The 24,601-nt window shown below is 40.7% G+C and overlaps 1 protein-coding gene across 3 annotated transcripts in view; it reads right to left on the reverse strand.

The window, feature by feature from the left end:
- Positions 1-24,601, reverse strand: part of LOC126484347 (G-protein-signaling modulator 2) — a 142,543-nt gene that overhangs the window by 18,368 nt on the left and 99,574 nt on the right. For all 3 annotated transcript variants that reach the window (XR_007587841.1, XM_050107821.1, XM_050107809.1), the window contains exon 12: positions 9,496-9,686. Coding sequence is in view for 2 of the 3 variants with exons in the window: in XM_050107821.1 (XP_049963778.1) it covers positions 9,496-9,686 (191 nt within the window). In the remaining variant the exon portion in view is untranslated. The remainder of the gene's footprint in view (positions 1-9,495; positions 9,687-24,601) is intronic.

Below are 24,601 nucleotides of genomic sequence, written 5' to 3' on the forward strand. Positions count from 1 at the left end.
TCAGTCTACTTGTTGTCCGTAAATACCTTGCATCTAACCGTTTTATGAAATCAAATGTTCAAAGTGATGACCTCCAACTTTGATGCATTTATTGACTCATTCTGTAAATTCCTGCACATATCTTGATAACATGTCTGGTGTAATTGCAGTGCAAGCATCTCTTATTATTTGCAGCATGTTTCCGCAAGTGGTAGGCATTTCCTGATAAACAATACCTTTTAGATAACCACATAAGAAAAAACATGGCGAGGTAAGGCCAGGCGATCTGGCTGGCCAATTCACAGGACCTGCCCTGCCGATCCAGCAACCACGGTAAAGTCAATCTAGTACATCGCAAGCTACTAATGAATAATACGCTGGGCAACCACCATGTTGAAACCACATGTTTTGTCGAAGTTTGATGCTCAGGTCTTAAAATTGATCTGGCAGTTCATTTTCAAGTACCTATAGATTTTAATATTTGTTGCCATTCAAATTAGCATCGATAAAATATGGACCGATCAGTGTATCACCAATTATACCACACCAAACATTAACTGACCAAGGTCGCTGATGGTTGACTTCTCGAATTCAGTGTGGGTTCTATTCACTCCAGTAATGCATGTTATGGCGATTAACTTTGCCGTGGTTTGTGAATGTTGCCTCATCACAGAAAAGTACTGTGGCAAAAAAGTTTTGGTTTGTTTGCATCCACTGAATTGCCCTGTGACAAAACATTAGACGGTTTTGGAAGTAATCGCCATGTAGTTCCTGATGCATGGACACATGGTTTGGATGAAATTTGTGGAGCTTCAGGATTTTCCAAACACTCATGTGCAAAATTCCTGATTACCTAGATATTTCTCTTGTGCTCACATGTGGATTATGAGCCACAGCAGCTAGGACTGTCACTTGAGTGTTTTCTCCACAAACAGTAGCAGCATGCCTTCTTTTTTTCTGGTTCACACTACCTTATGCCGTAAATTGTTTAATAACTTGAACAAAAGAGGACCGTGATCGTAATTGGCCAGGAAAATGCTGCGCATAAAGCGCGACTGCATCGTCAAAATTTCTACCACTTTCTCCATAAATGTACACCATCTCAATTTTTTCTTCCACAGATGCCACCTATTAATCTCAGGAGAGGAAAGATAAGGGGAGTCGAGAAAGGCAGGGTTAGAATTTCTATGAGCGTGAAGGGGGCCCACTCAGCCTAGAAATTCTAACTCTGTGTCAAACGTGACTGGTAGCAAGCAAAAGCAGCGAACGCAGTCACACAAGGTAATCAAACATAAGTCGCCCAAAAGACAATCATTATAAATGATATATTGCTGTCTGAATGCTCTGACAGATAAAAGAGACAGTGCGTTCATTACATTAATACTTATAATTTCTAATTTCTAAAGCCCAGTCTTATTACGAGAAAGGGTGAATTTCTTGTCTCTGTGCTATCTATCGGCGGCACTCCGAAACATTACGCTGCTCATCAGCAAGGGCTGGATAAGAGCGTTGATTATTGATCAAGGCTGAGTGGGATATCAATTATCATACATAATTCTAAAAATGTAAACGATTTAACAGCCGCGATATTCCAAAATAAAATAAAGATGTAAACAACGTGATTTAAGTCAATACATTTATGAATATCGTTTTCTATGTTTTCCCACCCGAAACTAAAAGATTCAAACTAAGCAAGCACCCCAGTTGTGAGACTTCTCAACAAACAAGAGTGATTACTCCAAATCTAATAAAAAATTAGGTTTGTCAGTCAGATAGTTGCTTAGTTAATGAGTTCACTCATTAGTAAGTAGGATGTTTGGTTAGTTAGTTAGCTAGTCAGATGATTTGTTTGATAATTAAAAGTTGTGTGGCCTCATGACCACGAAACAAACAAAACTTATCCGAATCTGTGGAAAATATTAATATTTGGGTCAACATTTGTAAAACTCTAATTCGTCTCTCTCAAACCCCACCCTATGGGGAGAAAGGGAGAGTTTTAGCTTTAGCAAATCAAAATTTATGAAGTAAATAAGTAACAATACCAGAGAAGGAAAGTTGCTACTCACCATATAGCGGAGATGCTTAGTCACGATACGCACAACAAAAAGATTCAACAATTATAGCTTTCAGCCATTTGTCAGCAGCACACACACACACACACACACACACACACACACACACACACACACACAAAATCGTGCAAACGCAACCTGCACACATGTCTGCAGTCTCAGAGGGCTGAAACCACACTGTGAGCAGCAGCACCAGTGCTTGATGGGAGCAGCGACTGGGCGGGGGTAAGGAGGAGTCTGGGGGTGGGGAGCGGTAGGGATAGTATGGTGGGAGTGTCGGACAGTGAAGTGTTGCAGTTTAGACAGAGGGCAGGTGAGAAGGTGCGGAGGGGGGAGGGGTAAGTAGCTACTTACTTTTGCTTTTGTGTGCGTGTGCGTGTGTGTGTGTGTGTGTGAGAGAGAGAGAGAGAGAGAGAGAGAGAGAGAGAGAGAGAGAGACAGAGAGAGAGAGAGAGAGAGCACGTTGTGTGTGTCTCTCTCTCTCTTTACTGAGGAGCACTGTTTTTTTTTTTTTTTTTTTTTTTTTTTTTTTTTTTTTTTTTTTTTTTTTTTTTTTTTTTTTTGTGGTTTTAGGGCGCACAACTTCAATGGTCATTAGCGCCCTGACTACTCTAAGAATGCACCGCGAGGCACAAGTTGACCACAACAACTAAAAGGGAAAACACGATAAAAGACAGACTGACAGGCATAGGATTAAAAAACAGCATCATAATGTCCTTAGCGAGGTTTGTCAAATTGATAAAACGAAGAACACGAGCAGCTGCTCGTGGGTCATCCGCTAAAATGGCATCGAAAGTATTTGGCAGGTTAAGATCGAGGCGCAGTGTGTTAAGATCTGGACAGGACATTAAAATGTGTCTAACCGTCAGCAAGTGCCCACATGGGCAGAACGGCGCCGGCGGAGCCGTCAGCAGATGGCGATGGCTGAACCGGCAGTGTCCAATTCTTAACCGGGCTAAAACGACCTCCTCCCGCCGAGAAGGGCGTGAGGAGGACGTCCAAGCCACGGGAAGAGGTTTTAAGGCCCGAAGCTTGTTGTCGGTAAGTGCAGCCCAATCGGCATGCCACAGAGATAAGATGCGCCGACAAATCACCCTGCTAAAATCGGACGAAGGGACGCAACAAGAAGCTGTCAGAGGCAGGAGGATGATGAGCACTGTGGCTGAAAGCTACATATGAGTATCGTATCTTTTTAATCGTGCTTGTCTGCAACTTGACGGGTCTTCTTTACGATAAGTAGCAATCTATCTTTTCCTACATTGTTGATATTACTACCTGGAGTTTCCATTGTTTGAAGAAAGCTAGACAGAATTTCAAATAACCTAGGCAAACTGAACTTCTCAAAAATTACTGTAAGTTTGTAAGGTGCCTCTGACATGAGGAAGACATTTTTACCAGTTTTAATAAATTATTGTCTCTTATTGATGTATTCACGATAGTTAGGAAGTGCTGTAGTCCGTAGCCGGCCATGAACTGGAGAGCATTTCCCACGCTGGCTTTCTAGGTGACGAAGCGACCATATGTCGTGCGTAGTGGGATGGGGCTCAGCACTGGACCGTAGCAACAAGCGTTAGCCTGGGAAATATACAGGACGGGAAGTACTGCCATCTTGGCACCAAAGTCACTGATTTTGATTATTTATATTTAATAATTAAAGTCATTTATAACAACATGAATACTAGGAGAAGCCTCTGGATGTTTAAAACTATCATAATTTTGTCTCGTTAAAATTCACACCCATTCATTAACAAATGCACATCTTAGTAAGTATGAACTTGATCGGAAATCCACGAGCTGTGACGAAACTAGTAAGAGATATGGACTGCACGCCAAAGTCAGCAGCCAGCGTTAAGAGCTCTTCCTGTCTTGTTCGATGGTAGCCATGCTCCCGTTTACGAGTACTTTGTGACATGAGTGTTTCATTATTGATCTAATAGGAATAAAATTGATATTAGGCATTCTGAATGTTAATTTCGAGTAAATAGATACCCCAAAGTTGACCGACAGCAATTTCAGATAATTAGCTTCCACCGACAGAGACATCCAATGCGCCAATGAAGACTCTGCACGGGATGACATTTACGAGAGCTGCACCGCGCACAAGTAGGAGGAAATCCGATGACATGACCCACCAAGGCGGATCAAGGAAGGCCCGACTTACACTCGCAAATTCCGGGTGGAAATGCTGACCAGTCATACTGTACATCACATACACCACCCTCTATGGACTCGCGGCTAAGCTAAGTAATAACAGTATCAGTTTAGAAGCCAGGGGATAATGATTAAAACTGGGGAAAAGTAATGTAGCAAAAATTTAAGGAGCAAAAGTAAACAACTCACTGCATACTATACGCATAGAATGAAATTGTGTGGCTCAACTGGGATGTGGAGTTGTGTTGGGTGGAGCGGGTGGGTAAAGAGGTGGGGAGTGGGAGTAGGAGAGAGGGTTGGGGAAGGATGGCTAGCAGCAGGGAGGGAAGGACAGTTGGGTGTATGGGACAGGATTGCAACACAGGCAATTGTATGTTCACGCAGTGTACCTTGATGATGACATTGAGAAGTGGATAGGAAGGGGAGACTGTGAGTAAGATGATGATGATGATGATGATGATGATGATGTGTGTGTGTGTGTGTGTGTGCGTGTGTGTGTGTGTGCAGGATGAGTGAAGACGTGGAGGTGGGTGTGGTGCAAGGGGCTAGCAGAGATTGCATTCTGTTCATCATAAAAAAAAAATGTCTTCACAAATCAAACAAACATCCTGCCCTGCCACACAGACAGACATATCAATTCAGCATCAGTTAGAAGAAAGCGAACACATGATGGATATTGACTAATAGCGAGTGTACCATGTGCCATTTGTCATGAATTTCAAAATTATTGAACTGTTCGTCATTAAACTAATATGAACTGTCCCCTCTCAGCTCTGATAATAGGTATGCTGTTGGTAATATTCACCATACTTCAGCATGTGGAACATCAATAAATGTTTAAATTCTTCACAAGAAGCAGAAGCAATTCTACTGTAAAATCCTTTAAAAAAATAACACATTAGCATATTCAGCAAGTGTAAAGAGGGGTGGCACTGTTTTCACCGTATTTACTCGAATCTAAGCCGCACTCGAATCTACGCCGCACCTAAAAAATGAGACTCGAAATCAAGGAAAAAAAAATTTTCCGAATCTAAGCGGCACCTGAAATTTGAGACTCGAAATTCAAGGGGGGAGAAAAATTATAGGCCGCATCTCGAAATCGAAACAAAGTTGGTCCATTGTAATATGAGACACAATTTAGGTCGAATGAATGACGATACAGCTACAGTAGTTTGGTTCGAGTCTTAAGCTTAGCAGTAAAGCTTTACCAGGTAGCCATTGCTATGCGTCAGGCGCTCCGTCCGTATTTATACGGGTACCCTTCCTTTTCCACGTGGTTCGTCTGGTTTGAATTGGTTGTTTATTTTTCTTTGATCTGATAAGCGCAGTTTTCTTTGTTATAGGTGTTTACGTCACACTAAGCTGAAAATGCATTACTGTACTGTGCCATGCATTGTTTGTCACATTCTGATAGTGCGTGTTTACGGCCTGTCGCCACTCGCAGCATGGCTTCCTTTTGTGCGCGCTACCGCTACGAGAGAGGAATCATCTCATTAGCGAAACAATGGCAAGAAACTGCTATTTATTGTTACTTACACTGCTGCTTTCTTTGATAATGATCAACAAGAACCAAATAATAGACTGCGTATGATAGAAGATGTTCTAAACGAGATTTAAACGAAAATTTTTCTCCGTTTGAAAATCTTTGCAGGCGCCTCTGTAGTACATTACATTCTACACAGAAATTAGGGTCATCTTAGATTTAAAAATCTAGTCAATTGCCGTGCTTCATTTCTGACTGTATCACTATTAAGCATAAGAATAATACGAATATAAACATGACATGATATGTATATTCTTCCGCGTTTGCTGTCGTCTCACTTTAGTTTCGTAGTTTATTAGGCAGACAGATTTAAATGAGATAGCAGCAAACATGAAATAATACATGGCAAAATGTTTATATGCTTATTATTCTTATGGTGACAAGAATACTGCATGCGATTCACAATTTATAAAAGTTCCTATTAGCAACCATCTCTTCTCACAGATAGGAAAAAATTCAGAACGTAGAGTTGGCCATATTGACAAACATCCCAAACAGTCTTGCCAGTCGGATTTTTGTAGTACATTGAAATGCTGATACATTCGAAGATGAACAATACAGAATTTGTATTTACTTCGTTGGATAATGTATGAAAATGCAGTGGTCGAAAGTCGGGGCGGAGAAAATAGCTCGTCTTCCACCTTTTTTTTTTTAATTTATTTACTGACGCAGAGGTTTTTGCGCCAGTATTTATCTTTGCGCCTACAAAGCATGCCTGTGTAGCTTTTTTCAGAATTTCCGCTTGCTTTGCACTCGATTCTAAGCCGCAGGCGGTTTTTTGGATTACAAAAACCGGAAAAAAAGTGCAGCTTAGATTTGAGTAAATACGGTCAATACTTCTATTAGCACAGATAGTCAGCTTGACGCTGCAGTCCAATTAGATTCAAACATGAGAACACAGAATACCAGTCATATGTTTCAGACTTACGAGCAAGTATCAAAATTAAATGCATGAACTTTCAGCAGCTGTGTCTCCATATACACTGAAATGTGAGCATGTTACATGAACTAAATTGTCCTTATAAAAAAAAAAACATGAAATATTTATTTTTATTTCTGAAATATCCTGGATAGCACATGGAGCAACCAATAAAATGTTTAAGTGGTTTTAGTTCCTGGCAAATATGGCTGCACATCTCCACAATGACAACTACAACTTTCCAGATTTATGAGCAGTCAAAGCTGATGCCCTCACTAAATTATGAGACACTGATGATTGTATACTCTACACTAGCACTAAGCTTGGCAGACACCAACACATTAAGGATAACAGCAGCACATGGTAACTGTTATTACACTTGCGTCCCCCGCAATTGCAAAGTTATCTTTATCCATACCCTAAATTTTATTTTGCTCTAGTATTCAAAATAGTAATGTAACATTACAGAAAGAAAATACATGTTTAATTCTGGATGTACACATAAATCATCATCCGAAATTGTGCTATACGCATTCTCCGTAAATTATTTCGAGCAGTTACTTCATGAGCCCAAGCGGATAGTTAACGACTGTGAAAACACACTTGACCTCTTAACAACAAATAATCGTGAGTTATTAACGAGCATCAAAATGGATACAGGGATTAGTGATCACAGGGTTGTCATAGTGAGATTGAATGTTGTACCTCCAAATCCTCCAAAAATAAATGAAAAATACACCTATTCAAAAAAGCAGATAAAAATTCACTTCATACTTTTAAAGAGACAGTCTCCACTCCTTCCAAATTAACAATGTAAGTGTAGACCACATGTGGCTTAAATTCAAAGAAATAGTATCAGCAGCAATTGAGAGATTTATACCAAACAAATTAACAAACATTGGAGCCGATCCTCCACAGTGCACAAAATGCGTCAGAACACTGTTTCAGAAACAACGAAAAAACATACCAAATTTAAACAGATGCAAAATCACCAAGATTGGCGATCTTTTACAGAAGCTTGAAATTAAGCACGGACTTGAATGTGAAATGCTTATAATAGTTTCCACAACAAAACATTATCTCAAAAGCTGGCAGAAAATCCAAAGAGATTCTGGTAGTATGTGAAGTAGCCTAGTGGCAAGACACAATCAATGCCTTCTCTGCATGATAGCGAGGGAGGTACTATTGAAGACAGTGCTGCCAAAGCACAGTTACTAAACACAGCCTTCCTTTACCAAAGAAGACGAATAAATATTGCAGAATTCGAATAAAGAACAGCTGCCAACATGATTAACATAGAAGTAGATAACCTCAGAGTAGTGAAGCAACTTAAATCACTTAATAAAAGCAAGTCTTCTGGTCCCGACTGTATACCAATTAGGTCCTTTCAGAGAGTGCTGATGCAATAGCTCCATATTTAGTAATCATATACAACCATCCCCTAAATGAAAGATCTGTACCCAAAGATTGAAAAGTTGCACAGGTCACACCAATATTCAAGAAAGACAGTAGGAATAAGCCACTAAATTACAGGCCCATATCATTAACATCTATATTCAAACATTACAAATTACCTCCAAAAAAACTTTCTATTGACACACACACACACACACACACACACACACACACTCAACACGGATTTAGAAAACATCATTCTTGTTAAACACAACTAGCTCTTTACTTGTACGATGAGTTGAGTGCTACTGACAAGGGGTTTTAAATCTATTCTGTATTTCTGGATTTCCAGAAGGTTTTTGACACTGTACCACCCAAGTGGCTTGTAGTGAAACTGCGTGCTTATGGAATATCATCTGTTATCTGACTAGATTTGTGATATCCTGTCTGAGATGTCGTAGTAATTGATGAAAGTCATTGAGTAAAACAGAAGTGATTTCTGGCATTCCCCAAGATAGTGTTAAAGGCCCTTTGTTGTTTCTTACCTATATAAACAATTTGGGAGACAATCTGAGCAGATGTCTTAGGTTTTTTGCAGATGATGCTGTCGTTTATCAATTTATAAAGTCATCAGAAGGTCAAAACAAATTGCAAAATGATTTAGGAAAGATATCTGTATAGTGCAAGAATTGGGACTTGACTCTAAATAACAAAAAGTGTGAGGTCATCCACATGAGTGCAAAAAGGAATCTGTTACACTTTGGTTACACGATAAATCAGTCAAATCTAAAGGCCGTAAATTCAGCTAAATACCTAGGAATTACAATTATAAATAACTTAAATTGGAAGAAACGAATAGAAAATGTTGTGGGGAAGCCTAACCAAAGACTGTGTCTTATTGGCAGGACACTTAGAAAATGTAACTGATTTACTAAAGAGACTGCCTACACTACACTTGTCCGTCCTCTTTTAGAATACTGCTGCTTGGTGTGGGATCCTTACCAGATACAACTAATGGAGCACATAGAGAAAGTTCAAAGAATGGCAGCACGTTTTGTATTATCGCGAAATAGGGGAGAGTATGTGACTCAAATGATACTGGATTTGGGACGGACATCATTAAAACAAAGGCGTTTCTCGTTGCGGATGAGTCTGCTCATGAAATTCCGGTCACCAGCTTTCTCCTACGAATGTGAAAATATTTTGTTGGTGCTGATCTACACAGGGAGAAACAATCACCATGATAAAATATTGAAAACCAGAGCTTGCACGGAAAGAACTACACAAGATTAGAATAATAGAGAACTGTGAAGGTGGTTTGATGAACCCTCTGCCAGGCACTTAAATGTGATTTTCAGAGTAGCCATGTAGACGATTATTAGCTCTACATTACATATGTAAGGCAAGTTAAAAGTCGAAGCTGCTGTAAATCTAACCTGACAACGCATCAGCATCTCTAAGAAGGTATCATCTGGAGCAGAACCAAGTGAAAGCCTCTGTACTTGTGATGGTGGAAGCAGTCCTGGTAAATGTGGCAAAGCAACCCTTTGTTCATCCATTCGCTTGCTCTGCATGCCTGCAATTAGGTCTAGCAACTCCTCTTGCACTTTTGATGAGTCTCCATTCCCTGTAATCAAAAAATTAAAATACGATCTCAACAACCGCTGCAAATGAAAAAAGTTCACACCTCTCTTACAAATGGAGCAATGGGCAATACAAGTAGCACATTAAACAGACAGCAGATTTAATGTAAACTTTAACTTCGCATAGCAATACAACAAACAACAACAAGATAATGGATGAAGAATTCCCGGAGTGAAAATATGGTAAGCATTAGACATTTCATGCAACTGTCACCACAGTTCTTCTGAAATACTTGAATTGCTAAGTAATATAAATGAAAGTTTTAAGATGTATGTTAATATGTGACCTGAGGCTTTTCCAGTGTATATACTGCTTCCAAGGTTCTCAGGTGTACTCCTGGATCCACTCATCAAAGGTCCACAATATTTCAGTGAATAAAAGTTACGCCATCATCAGATGGTTCTTATGGTTTCCATCAGGTAATGATTATTCACTAAAATACTGTGGACCATTGATGATTGAATATGACAGTACACCAGAGAACCTTGGAAGCTGTATTGTGATAGTTCAGAGCAGAATAACCGTTGGATGATAATGTTATCTCTTGTCTCAACTAGCAACTGGAGTAGTAGTTTTATTACTCAAGAGAGGCAGAGATAATAGAAAAATGAGATGCTACAGTTTTTTCTGTACCACATCATCATGATCTACATAATTGATCCTGTGTGAATAAGGTAGGAAAGACAAATAAAGCTGTGCGAAATGTATGCAGAGAATTTAAAAATGCCATATAAATTGATATAAGCACAGTAGGGAAACAAGTTTCATACAGCACATGGTCTCTATATCTACAGAATGGGAAAGTCATTTGTTAGATATAGTTCATCAGAAGTCAAACAAGCAGCTTGGTATTAAGCATGTTACATCTTTGAAAGACAAAAATGATGTGTCTTTAGAATTTAACATGTGACACAATGAAATTGTAGTGATATCTACCAAGATGAAGAGCAATGACGAAAATGTATAATTAGGAGATGTAAACATTTCAGCAGTTCCATCTTAGACAATTACAAGGTGCACAAATCAGCTACTTCCCTTGTAGATGAGTGCTCACTTAAGAATGAAAACAATGATAAAATATTTACATTGCTGCAAGCCAATATCTGTTGTATAAGAAAAACTATTAGAATTAGAATATTTTTGCAAAATTAAAGTAGATGTGATATGTGTATAAAAGCACTGGCGAACAGAAAATCACGTAGACAGTTTCATTCTTCAAGTGTATGCTGCAGCTGTCATAAGTATACAAAACACCAATAAAATGTTGCTGCTGGAATTTCCATCGAACATGGTCTTAAATATTCGAAATTAGACATGACACCATATTCTTAAAAAATAAATGGAGAATTTAATTACATAAGACTGACTGAAGAAAACATAATAATCACTAGTCTATGTAGGTCTCCAAATGGAGATATAAATATATTTTTTGATCAGTTTGAGTTAGTGGTCAATAAACTTTTTAAGTTTAAAACAACGGTTGTTATCTGCGGAGATTTTAATATAGAAATGGGAGATACAGAACAACAAATGGGAGATGCAGAACAACAAGACAGCATGACCCCTTTAACTTGCAGTGCACAAACAAATGTCCTATAATGATGCATGTCTAGATAACAAAATCGAAAGTCCAGGATGAAATAACAATAATATGGTAAGAATAGATAGCTACTCATCATGTAAAGGAGGCTTTGAGTCACGTGAAGCACACTGTGTTCGGGAGCATGCTCAAAAACTGGGTGGTCCAGCTGTCTCTTGGCCACAGTTTGGCACCATCCATTCATGCAGATAGACAGCTTGTTACTTTTCATGTGCATGTAGACAGCAGTGCAATGGTTGTAGCTTAGTTTGTAGATCACATGGCTGATTTCACAGGTAGCCCTGCCTTTGATGGGATACGAAATGGCTCCAGAACTTAGTGGTAATGAGTCACAAGAGGAGTGCTCCTTTGTGGGAGGTGATAGGTTACTGGGGAGAGAATGCCTGGGAGATCTGTTTCTGGGAGGGTAATTTCAGACTGTGAAGACATCAGTGGTACACTTGGCATACTTGTAGAGGAACTGCTGGTCACTACAATTGTGAAGACCACAGATGGCTAGGCTGTATTGGAATGGACTTCTTAGTGTGGAATTGGTGGCAGCTGTCGAAGTGGAGGTACTGCTGATGCTTGGTAGGTTTGATGTGGACAGAGGATTGATGTAGTCATCCTTGCGGTGGATGTCTACATCAAGAAAGGTGGCTTGTTGGGTTGGAAGGAGCATGTGAAGCGAGCGGGAGAGAATGTGTTGGTTTCTCACCCTTGATCCATATTATAAAGATGTCACTAATGAATCTGATTGGTATTCTGGGTGTTTACGAAGGATTCCTGTAAATGGCCATGAAGACATAGGAAGTTGCCAATGTGGACGCCCAATGGCGTACCATGGATTTGTTTGTAGGCGATGCTTTCAAATGTGAAGTAATTGCAGTTGAGGATATAGCTGGTCATTGCGACCAAGATGAAGGTAGTATGTTTGGATTCAGTTGGGCATTGAGAAAGGTAGTGTTCAATAGCAACGAGGACAAGGCCATGTTAGCGTAAAGGGAGGTGATATCACCAGTAACAAGCAAGTCATCAGTGGTAAAGGAACAGCAACTGTGATGAGTTGGTGGAAGAAATGGTTAGAGTCTTTTATATAGGAGGGTAGGTGAAGAGTAATTGGCTAAGTAAGAGTAATGAATATAGAGATTCTTTCTGTGGGAGCAGTGTAACCGGCCACAATGGGGCATCCTGGGTGGTTGCGTATCAGACTTTAGGAGGACTGTAGAAGGTAGGAGTGCGGGGAGTGTTGGGGGTTAGGAAAGAGATAGACTGAAGGGAGATGTTCTGGAATGGGCCTAAGGATTTGAGGAGGGACTGAAGCCCTGCTCGATTCATGGAATGGTGTCGCTGTGACAGGGTTAGTAGGTGGCAGAGACCTTCTGTCAGGTAATCCCTGCAGTTCATAACCACAGTGTTGGAGCATTTGTCGGCAGATAAGATTATAATGTTGGGACCATTTTTTAGGTGGTGGAGAGTGGTTATTTCTGTGGATGTAAGGCTGGTTTTCAAACTGAAGGATTATGAGGCAAGGTATGAGGTTAGGAAATTCTGCGAAGTTAATGGGCGGTGATTTGGGCGCAGTAGGTGTGGGGGTCATTGTTAGACGGAGGAGCCGACTGAGTCAGGCAGGGATCAACATTTGTTTTGGATTGAGTCTGATTGGTAGGGTTGGGGGTGAAGAAGGGTTTCGACTGTAAGGGCTGGGAGAAGGACAGAAGGCTATTAACAAGTTCAGAATGAGTGAATTCTGGAGCGGAGCAAATGGTAAGGCCTTTGGAAAGGACTGATACGTCTGTGGGAATGAGGCTTTTGGAGGATAGCTTCCTGACTGTGTTTCTGGTCTGTTTACGTTCTGGATTCTGTGTGGTGTTGGGAGTGAGTTTCTGAGGATGTGCTGAATGTAGTAGATCTGCAAGGCAGGGTTTGTTCCTATGAGGAAGTGTGGGGAGATTTCATTGAGTCTCTTGTGGAGGCGATGGGTAGTGGCGGTTCAAGGCAGGAATAGGAGATAAACAGGATGGTAAGTTTTTTGGGGAGGCATTGTGCATGCTGCCCTCGTTCCTCGAGTGCAAGAGTGTCACTCTGTAAAATGGGATGCACATATTTAGAATTGCAGTGCAGGAGAATTTTACAGATGGAGAGGACGATATTTCTCATTTCATTTTCCCTAAATTTGTGCATCCCATCTTCCAGAGTGACTCTCTTGCACTCCAGTAACGAGGGCAGCATGCCTTGGACTGCAACTACCCATCACTTCCACAAGAGACTCAGGACTACGTTGGTGAGAGCTATGGACTGGAGAAATTTGAACTGATAGATGTCATTGTGGATAGAGGAAGTGCAATAAGAGATGGCTAACTTGATGGTCAGATCATTTAGAGAGTGGTGGGGGGGGGGGGGGGGGGGGTTCATGTGGTGGGGATTCATGGGCAATGGATGAAGTATGGGAAAAAAAAGATGAAGTCTTGTGTAATAGGGCTGACTGTAAAAGGCGAAAGCAAACTAAAATCAACATGAATACACAATGACACCAAAGGAAAAAAATAAATAAAAAGACAATAACAATGGGACATAGCTCAGTGGGTGGATGTGTGTGAAGAAAGGAGGTAACTAGATTATCCAAGCAGTCACGCAGCCGGGTGTTGTACATGAACAAGACTGTTGATACAGTGTGGCTTGGAAATCAGAGTATGTGTGGTCTGGAAAGCAACAGTAACACACAGGTCATAAGAGAAAATAAAGGATAGACATTGAGTAACGTGGAGAATTGTAACAAAGGAAAACAACACTTAGTTGTTGAATGGAAGAAAAGCCATCAGGCAAAATCAAATAATGGGTACTCTTGGCTGGAATAATAGCAATATGAAAAGGAGCTAAGCTTATATGAGCCATTAAAGCCTCGCACGAAAGGTGCATAGAAGGTGCCCCAATATGTGTAAGGCAGCATGGGAAGTTATTAGATGAGATGATTCATCTAGATAGGTAAGTCACTTCTGCTTGATCCAAGAGAATTGAATGATTGCTTTGTCATATCAGTCAGAGAACTTAGAGACAAAATGAGGCCACAGACACATCTACAAGGGATCTGCTTAGTCCCCAACTGTCTGGGATAAAATCACACCCAATGAGGTCTATAAAACTGTTTCTAAATCATATAATTCCAAAAGTATGGACTGCTACTGGATGTATAATTGTGTGTCAAAAGCACAGTTCACTTTATAAGTAAGCCACAAAGATTTATTTTTAATAAATGTTTAGAGTACAGAGTTCCTCCAGATTCACTCGAAATCTTAAAAGTTATGCCCGTATCAGGGTGATAAACAACTTCCACAGAGCTACTGGCTGGTATGTGTTGTGCTGATACTCTCAAAATATTTGATTCACAAGTGTACACTCAATTAAGCAATTATTTTGAAAAGCATGGCCTCCTCTGTAATAGTCAGTATGGATTTCAGCTAGTTAAAAGTATACCACTGCAGCTGTTCTAAAAATTGTTGGTCAGACTTTAACAGCATTCACAAACAAGAAAGTGGTATCTCTTGTATTATGTGATCTAACTTAAGCATTTGACTGCATTCCTTTAACATATCACTAATAAAACTGGAGTATTGTGGTGTACACAAAACTACATTAACAGTAATTGCTTCCTATCTGAACAACAGAAGACAGTCCCCTTCTTTTTCTCTGTGGCTATTAATTAACAGCCTTCTTGTGTATCACAGTCTGTAGCCCGCTATGTTGATGATATAACTTTACTTACTTCACATGATGACATCCTAACTCTTGATAAGATTCAATGAAATCCAAAAGCTTATGTAAGGATTGCCCAAGAATATAGAAAATAAATGTGTCACACCCTTAGGAATACACTGTGATGCCAAATTCAATAGGAAAGAGCATATCAACCAAGTTTGTTGTGAAAAGATCTCGCAAGTGTCCCACTACATGTGGAAACAGAAAGAGATGGTCAGAAGTAATTATCTCCGTATGATACATTTAGGATTCATTCACTCATTTAAGTCATAAGGCCTACTCATATGGGGACATGGACATTTACACACACACACACACACACACACACACACACACACACAAAGTGCGTATAAAATAATACACGGCTGGTTCTATGGAGCACTGTTGTCCTCCTTTTACCAGGCGCAGGACACTAAAAGTAGTGAATCTGTTTATCTATGTGTCTGCACTCTTTCTCAGAAACAATGTTAAAGAATATGTTACTAGTGAAACAATTCACAGACATGGCACTAGAAATAAGGCAAACAGTGACATTCCAAAGTGCCAGGCTAGCAATAACAGGAAACTCCCATGAAGTGAATCCCCTCAAAACTTTTAACAAGTTTCCTCTCACTTCTTAATCCTTTAGATTTAAAAAATTCAAAATGAAATTAAATGACTGACAAACAAAAACCCCATGTTGCAGTACAAAAAGAGTTCTATGATGTAGACAATGATGTTTTTAATACTTAAGATTACAGCTGTACTCCTTCACATGATTATGTGCAATGAATTTTAGTATTTAAGACTGTAGCTGTACTATGTAATTTCACCAAGCTACTGTTATGTACATATCACTGATGTACTACGAATAAAATGTGAGGTTGGTCCTAGGATCACTGCTGTCCTTCATTCACTTATACATTAAAGGCATTCACAGTTATGAATATGGTCAACCATCAGCTGTCTAATGGGATCATGACAATGAAAATTTGAGCTGGACTAGGACTCAAACCCCACTTATCGTGAGCAGTTGCCTTACCATTTGGCTGTCTGAGTACAACTCACGGCCAGACTCTAACTTCCACATGTCATCAACCATGCATGCACTCTGGAAGAACATTGCAGTGAAATTCGGAGCAACACAGGCACAGAAATTTCATATCTATCCACCGACACCAGGTGAGCGACTTTCAAGTAAAATGTCTCCAGTGTAAGGGAATATACTTAATGGATGTACGATGTGAAGTATGTTAGTGGCAAGAAACAAATAGACGACAGAGGGATAGAGAAACAATTAAAATCGCTCAAAAGAGGAAAGGCCTCTGGACCTGATGGGATACCAGTTCAATTTTACACAGAGTACGTGAAGAAACTTGCCCCCCTTCTTGCAGCGGTGTACCGTAGGTCTCTAGAAGAGCGTAGCGTTCCAAAGGACAGGAAAAGGGCACAGATCATCCCCGTTTTCAAGAAGGGACGTCGAGCAGATGTGCAGAACTATAGACCTATATCTCTAACGTCGATCAGTTGTAGAATTTTGGAACACGTATTGTGTTCGAGTATAATGACTTTTCTGGAGACTAGAAATCTACTCTGTAGGAATCAGCATGGGTTTCGAAAAAGACGGTCATGTGAAACCCAGCTCGCGCTATTCGTCCACGAGACTCAGAGGACCATAGACACGGGTTCACAGGTAGATGCCGTGTTTCTTGACTTCCGCAAGGCGTTCGATTCAATTCCCCACAGTCGTTTAATGAACAAAGTAAGAGCATATGGACTTTCAGACCAATTGTGTGATTGGATTGAGGAGTTCCTAGATAACAGGATGCAGCATGTCATTCTCAATGGAGAGAAGTCTTCCGAAGTAAGAGTGATTTCAGGTGTGCCGCAGGGGAGTGTCATAGGACCGTTGCTATTCACAATATACATAAATGACCTTGTGGATGACATCGGAAGTTCACTGAGGCTTTTTGCAGATGATGCTGTGGTGTATCGAGAGGTTGTAACAATGGAAAATTGTACTGAAATGCAGGAGGATCTGCAGCGAATTGACGCATGGTGCAGGGAATGGCAATCGAATCTCAATGTAGACAAGTGTAATGTGCTGCGAATACACAGAAAGATAGATTCTTTATCATTTAGCTACAAAATAGCAGGTCAGCAACTGGAAGCAGTTAATACCATAAATTATCTGGGAGTACGCATTAGGAGTGATTTAAAATGGAATGATCATATAATGTTGATCGTCGGTAAAGCAGATGCCAGACTGAGATTCATTGGAAGAATCCTAAGGAAATGCAATCCGAAAACAAAGGAAGTAGGTTACAGTACGCTTGTTCCCCCACTGCTTGAATACTGCTCAGCAGTGTGGGATCCGTACCAGATAGGGTTGATAGAAGATATAGAGAAGATCCAACGGAGAGCAGCGCGCTTCGTTACAGGATCATTTAGTAATCGCGAAAGCGTTACGGAGATGATAGATAAACTCCAGTGGAAGACTCTGCAGGAGAGACGCTCAGTAGCTCGGTACGGGCTTTTGTCAAAGTTTTGAGAACATACCTTCATTGAAGAGTCAAGCAGTATATTGCTCCCTCCTACGTATATCTCGCGAAGAGACCATGAGGATAAAATCAGAGAGATTAGAGCCCACACAGAGGCATACCGACAATCCTTCTTTCCACGAACAATACGAGACTGGAACAGAAGGGAGAACCGATAGAGGTACTCAAGGTACCCTCTGCCACACACCGTCAGGTGGCTTGCGGAGTATGGATGTAGATGTAGATGTAGAATGCCTTCTCAGCACGATAACAATGGAGTTACTATCGAAAACAGTGCTGCCAAAGCAGAGTTACTAAACACAGCCTTCCAAAATGCCTTCACAAAAGAAGACAAAGTAAATATACCAGAATTCGAGTCGAGAACAGCTGCCAACATGAGTAACATAGAAGTAAATATACTCGGAGTAGTGAAACAACTCAAATCACTTAATAAAAACAAGTCTTCTGGTCCAGACTGTATACCAACTAGGTTCCTTTCGGAGTATGCTGATGCATTAGCTCCATACTTAACAATAATATATAACCGTTCGCTCGATGAAAGATCCATACCCAAAGACTGGAAAGTTGCACAGGTCACACCAATATTCAAGAAAGGTAGTAGGAGTAATCCACTAAATTACAGGCCCATATTGTTAACGTTGATATGCAGCAGGATTTTAGTACATATATTGTGTTCAAACATTATGAATTACCTCGAAGGAAACGGTCTATTGACACACAGTCAACATGGGTTTAGCAAACATCGTTCCTGTGAAACACAACTAGCTCTTTATTCACATGAAGTGATGAAAGCCATTGACAAGGGATTTCAGATCGATTCCGTATTCCTGGATTTCCGGAAGGCTTTTGACACTGTACCACACAAGCGGCTCGTAGTAAAATTGCGTGCTTATGGAATATCATCTCAGTTATGTGACTGGATTTGCGATTTCCTGTCACAGAGGTCAGAGTTCATAGAAACTGACGGAAAGTCATCGAGTAAAACAGAAGTGATTTCAGGCATTCCCCAAGATGGTGTTATAGGCCCTTTGCTTTTCCTTATCTATATAAACGATTTGGGAGACAATCTGAGCAGCAGTCTTCGGTTGTTTGCAGATGATGCTGTCGTTTATCGACCAATAAAGTCATCAGAAGATAAAAACATTCTGCAAAACGATTTAGAAAAGATATCTGTATAGTGCAAAAATTGGCAATTGACCCTGAGTAACAAAAAGTGTGAGGTCATCCACATGAGTGCAAAAAGGAATCTGTTACACTTCAGTTACACGATAAATCAGTCAAATCTAAAGGCTATAAATTCAGCTAAATACCTAGGAATTACAATTATGAACAACTTAAATTGGAAGAAATGCACAGAAAATGTTGTGGGGAAGCCTAACCAAAGACTGTGTTTTATTGGCAGGACACTTAGAAAATGTAACTGATTTACTAAAGAGACTGCCTACACTACACTTGTCCGTCCTCTTTTAGAATACTGCTGCTTGGTGTGGGATCCTTACCAGATAGGACTGACGGAGTACATCGAAAAAGTTCAAAGAAAGGCAGCACGTTTTGTATTATCACAAAATATGGGAGAGAGTGTCACAGAAATGATACAGGATTTGGGCTGGAAATCATTAAAAGAAGGGCGTTTTTTGTTGCGACTGAATCTTCTCACAAAATTCCAATCACCAATTTTCTCCTCCGAATGCGAAAATATTTTGTTGACACCAACCTACATAGGGTGGAACGATCACCACGATAAAATAAGGGAAATCAGAACTTGCACGGAAAGATATAGGTGTTCATTCTTTCTGTGCGCTATACGAGATTGGAATTATATAGAATTGTGAAGGTGGTTCGATGAACCCTCTGCCAGGCACTTAAATCTGATTTGCAGCGTATCCATGTAGATGTAGATTACAGGAAGATTGTAGAAACATGGTGGATGACATATGGAAGTTTGAGTCTGGTCATGAGTCATGCTCGGGTAGCTAAATGCTAAGGCAATTACTCGTGATAAGCAGAAAATGCGGATTGGAGTCCCAGTTTCATTTTCTTTGTCGCCATTCTATTATACAGGTGACAGTTGTCCATATTTGCAACTGTGAATACATTTTATGTATTTCATAATGGCTGTAGTTGTTGCAGTGCCTGTTCCTTCGTACATACAAGCATGTCTGAAGGACCACTGTATCGAATTCGGAATAACACAGTCACTGCAATATCATATTTATCCAGACACTGGGTAAGCGCCTTTTAAATAAAATGTCTCCCCTGTACGGGAATATACATAATGTATATAAGAGTACAGGTTGCACACACGTGATTGACAATATACGGAAGTTTGGGTCTGGCCATGAGTCATGCTTCAATAGGCAAATGGTAAGGTGACTGCTTACAATAAGCAGAAAATCTAGGCTCAAGTCCTTGCCCAGCACAAATTTTCATTGCCACAATTTCATTATATAGCTTATGGTTGTCCATATTCGCAATTGTGAATACATTTCATGTATTTCATAATGGCTGTAATCACCAAAGTGCCTGTTCCATTAGATATGAATGCAATTCTGAAGAAATATTATCATAATTCAGAAAAAAAAAACTGCAGTATTCTAGTCATTCACTAAGGTCAAATTACTGACATTTGAAAATCTTTACATCATTTTATAATTGATCTAAGTTAATAACAACATAATATAAAATATATATATTATCATGAGACTAAAGGCAGAATGAATATTAACATTCTTAGGAACAGACTGAAAAATGCATGAAAACCTCACAAAGTTAACTGTCTGAAGTTCTTCAATGAAGAATTCTAATCTGGGCACAACTTTCCTTCAACATGACAATGCCGGATCACACACGAGATCTGCAACATATGCAACAATCTGACATTTTGGGTTCACTGTCACTGATCATCCTCCATACAGTCCCAACTTGGCCCCTTCTGGTTTTCATCTGCTTTCAAAACTTAAAGAACATCTTCAAGGACTTCACTTTGATAGTGATGAAGCCTTAAAAGCAGAAGTGAAGCTGTGGCTCCATCAACGAAGTCAAAGATTCTACGGCGACAGTATCAACAAACCAGTCTTTCATTGGAAAAAAATGTTTTTGTCTTCAGGGTGACTATGTTGAGAAATAAATATGTCAGCATGAAGAATAAAGATGCAGAATGTTAATAAAGTTTGTTTTATTTAAAAAGCTTTAAGAGTTATCACATAAAAAATTGGGAGCCATTACTTTTCAGAACACCCTCATAAATCCTTGCTGGCATTGTGTGATGTTAGCCCGATGAGTACAAAAGTGGAAGTGTTCAGAATGATGAAGCATATGATCTGTTGTTCAGAAAATAAAGGAAATGACCACAAAGGAAGAATTCTTTCCTTTTTCCATTTTTTAAAACTGTAATTAATGAAAAATTATGAATAAGAGTATATATAGATATTTATCTCTGTGTACAAATACTTGCACAAGTAAAATACTTTAGCGCATGTATTAATGCACAAAATGTGTCCATAACTACATCACAAATACTGTACGGTGAAAGATGGACAGACATGGGACACAGGGAAGGGGTGGGACGAAACTTCTAGCAGCTCATGGAATAGTCGTGAGCCATCTGTGGGCTAGTTAGGGATGCAGTTAGAGGGGGCAGGTGGCATACGGTTGGGCACAAGATTTCACAGACTAGAGGGTGAGGTAACTGAACACAGCTAGCTGATGTTGAGACATTAATTTGGCGGGGGTACAGGGCACGAGATGGTGTACGGACACGGACACACACACACACACACACACACACACACACACACACACACACAATTGGGGGGGGGGGGGGGGTGGAGCAGCTAGTTATCTCAGGTTTAGGTCAGAATGTTACAGGAGCGAAAGATGTGCTCTAAGGATTTGGCGGTGCCCACTCACTCTAGTTGATGGTTGGTTGGTTGGTTGTCGTGCCAACTCTGTACTGGTTGCAGCAGAGCTGGTATATAACATAGCTCCTTTCACATGTCAACCTAGCCTCTGATGGAGGTAGCATAAACCCATGATGGGACTGGAATAGGTGATGTTGGGTGGGTGGATTGGGCACATCTTGCATCTTGGTCTTCTCTATGGGTATAATCCCTATCCCAGGGAACTGGGGGTGGAAGTGGTGTACGGATGGACTAGGATGTTGTGGAGGTCTCAAGAGAGGCAGAACACCACTCTGGGAGTGGTTGATAGTATCTTGGGTAGGATGTCCCTCATTTCAGAACCTGATAATAGGCAACCAAAGCTCAGACAAAGGACATGGTTCATTCGTTCCAGTCCGGGGTGGTATTGGATAACAAGGGGTTGCTTCTCTGTGGTTGGTTCTTGGGACGGCTGTGAGGATCAGGTGTGTGTGAGTATATAGCATGGGATATCTGTTTGTGGGTTAGGTCTGGAGGGTATTGCCTGTTTGTGAAGGCTTTCAGCATACTGGACGAGGGAGTTCTCATCATTGCAGATGTGTCTACTGCAGGTGGCCAGGCTGAATGGAGGGATTTTTTGGTGTGGAAGGTGGCAGCAGCCAAAGTGCAGGTATTGCTGGATTTGATGTGGACCGAGGTGTGGATGGAGCCATCTGAGGGGACGAGATCGACATCTAGGAAGGTGGCACCATGGGTGGAGGAGGGCCAGGTAAAGTGGATGGGACAGAACGTGTTGAGATTGTTGAGGAGTCAGGACAAGATGTCCTGGCCTTGGGTCCAGATTATAAACATGTCATCAATAAACCTGAATCAGACCAGATGTTTAGGACTGAGATGTGATCAACAAGGGCCTACATTCTTTCGGGGGCAACAGTAAACAGCTGCAATGTGGATTTTGGGGAGCATGTAGAAGGTAGGTGTACATGCTGTTGGGGTGAGTAGGGAGATGGAGTCAGGGCAGAGGTTCTGGGGAGGGCCTAAGGACTTCAGTAGAGATTGGAGTTTATGTTGGACTTCTGGAATGGTGTCACTTTGGCACAGTTTGTAGGTGGAGGTGTCGGACAACTGATGGAAGCTCTCTCCCAGGTAGTCACTCCGGTTCACCACAGCATTAGTGCCATCTTTGCTGTCGAGAGAATGATCAGGTCAGGATCCACTTTTAGGTTGGTTAGGGCAGTCCTTTCTTCTGCAGAAAGGTGGTTTTTATTACGAAGGGATCTGGGGAAGGATGGTGAGGTCATGCTGGAAGTTGGGAGTTCCTGGAAGATGACCAGGGTACAGTTAGGTGGGAGTGCAGGAGGTTCACAGCTGGTTGGTAGAATGAACTGAGACAGGCAGGATTCGGATTGGCTTTGGTTGGAGGGGTTGATGGCAAAGAAGTATTTCCACTGTAGGGCATGGGAGAAGGAGAATAGATCTTCCAAAAGACCAACATGGTTAAACCTGCGAGTAGGGCTAAGTGTGAGGCCTTTGTATAGGACTGGAACTTTTGTGCGGCTGAGGATTTTGATTGAGAGGTTAACAACTGTGTTCTGGGATTGATTCAGCTCAGGGTTTCATGGAGTGTTGGTAGGAGGTTTTGGAGATGTGGTAGGTCGAAAAGTTCAGCTAGGCAACGTCAAATGATTGTGAGGAGGTTGACAATGAGGAACAGTGTGGATAGGATGTCAGTAGGCTGGATAACTTGTGGAGTTTGTGTTTGGAATGTTTTTCTAGGTGTTGGCGTGTCAGGATTTCAATTTGGGTGATGAGGTGTAGGTAGTGGGGATTGCATAGCAATAGTATTTTGCAGAGAGAGTGGAGGTGATTCAGGGATACCTATGCCATGGAGATGTGTTTTTGTAGAACCAGGTTAGCGAAGGAAAGGTAGGCAGAATCTGAAAAAACAAAGTTCACTGTGCAAGGAGGGGTGGGATCTAGAAATAGGGAATATTTTATGGGTAAGTCATTTGGGTAGGGGGGAGGTATTCCAAGACTTAGGCAGCATTTGAGGAGCAGGATATAGGACAGGATTTTGGCTAGGGACAGGGAAATTTTTCTGAATTGGTGCAGAAAAATTAAGTGTCCATTGGGGGGTGATTGAGCTGGAGAAAGAATCTGGCATTGGAAGTGGCATGTGAAGGTATCAGGTGGTTGTAGGGGGAGATGAGGAACATTGAAGGTTGTAAGGAATGAAAGCAATTGTGTTGAGGGCAGGGGGTAGTATTGTGACTGGGGTATAAGTGACTGCACCTCACTGATAGGTAAAGGCCCTGCGTCATTGAGGTATGCACGCACGCACGCACGCACGCACACACACACACACACACACACACACACACACACACACACACACACACACACACACACACTAACATGTGCTCTTTTCATTTATTTTACAAGACTAGTTCCTTCAGACTAAATTGAGGAACAAATCTCCAAGGTCATGGAACGTGTCAGTACAGATAATTACAACATAAAAGAAATAACAGATACAATGAAATGTTCATGAACCCAAAAAAAGAAGAAAAAAAAGGACAAGCCATAAGTTTATGTAAACACAATTAACAATATGACAAAGGAATCTGCTTAATTTTTCAAGAAACACATCGACAGAGTAGGACTGACCCATGAAGAAACTCTTCAGTTTTGATTTGAAAGTACGTGGATTACTGCTAAAATTTTTGTATTCTTCTGGTAGCTTATTGAAAATGGATGCAGCAGTATATTGTATGTCTTTCTGCACAAGAGTCAAGGAATTGCAATCCAAACGCACATTGGATTTCTGCCTAGTATTAAATGAGTGAACGCTGCTAATTCTTGGGAATAAGCTGATACTGTTAACAAGAAACAACAGTTAAGAATATACATATTGAGAGACCAATGACAGGGTACCCTGACTAATGAACAGGGGTCAACAAGATGTTCACGAACTTACACCACTTACTGCCCAAACCAACTGTTTCTGAGCCAAAAATATCCTTTGAGAATGGGAAGAGTTAACCCAAAATATAATACCACACATCATAAGCGAATGAAAATAAGTGAAGCAGGCTACTTTTCATGTTTCTATCTATCACTTGTATTGTATTGTATGTTAACTGGG

This window comes from Schistocerca serialis, chromosome 1, assembly GCF_023864345.2.
Source record: "Schistocerca serialis cubense isolate TAMUIC-IGC-003099 chromosome 1, iqSchSeri2.2, whole genome shotgun sequence".
In the NCBI taxonomy this organism is placed as follows: Eukaryota; Metazoa; Arthropoda; class Insecta; order Orthoptera; family Acrididae; genus Schistocerca; species Schistocerca serialis.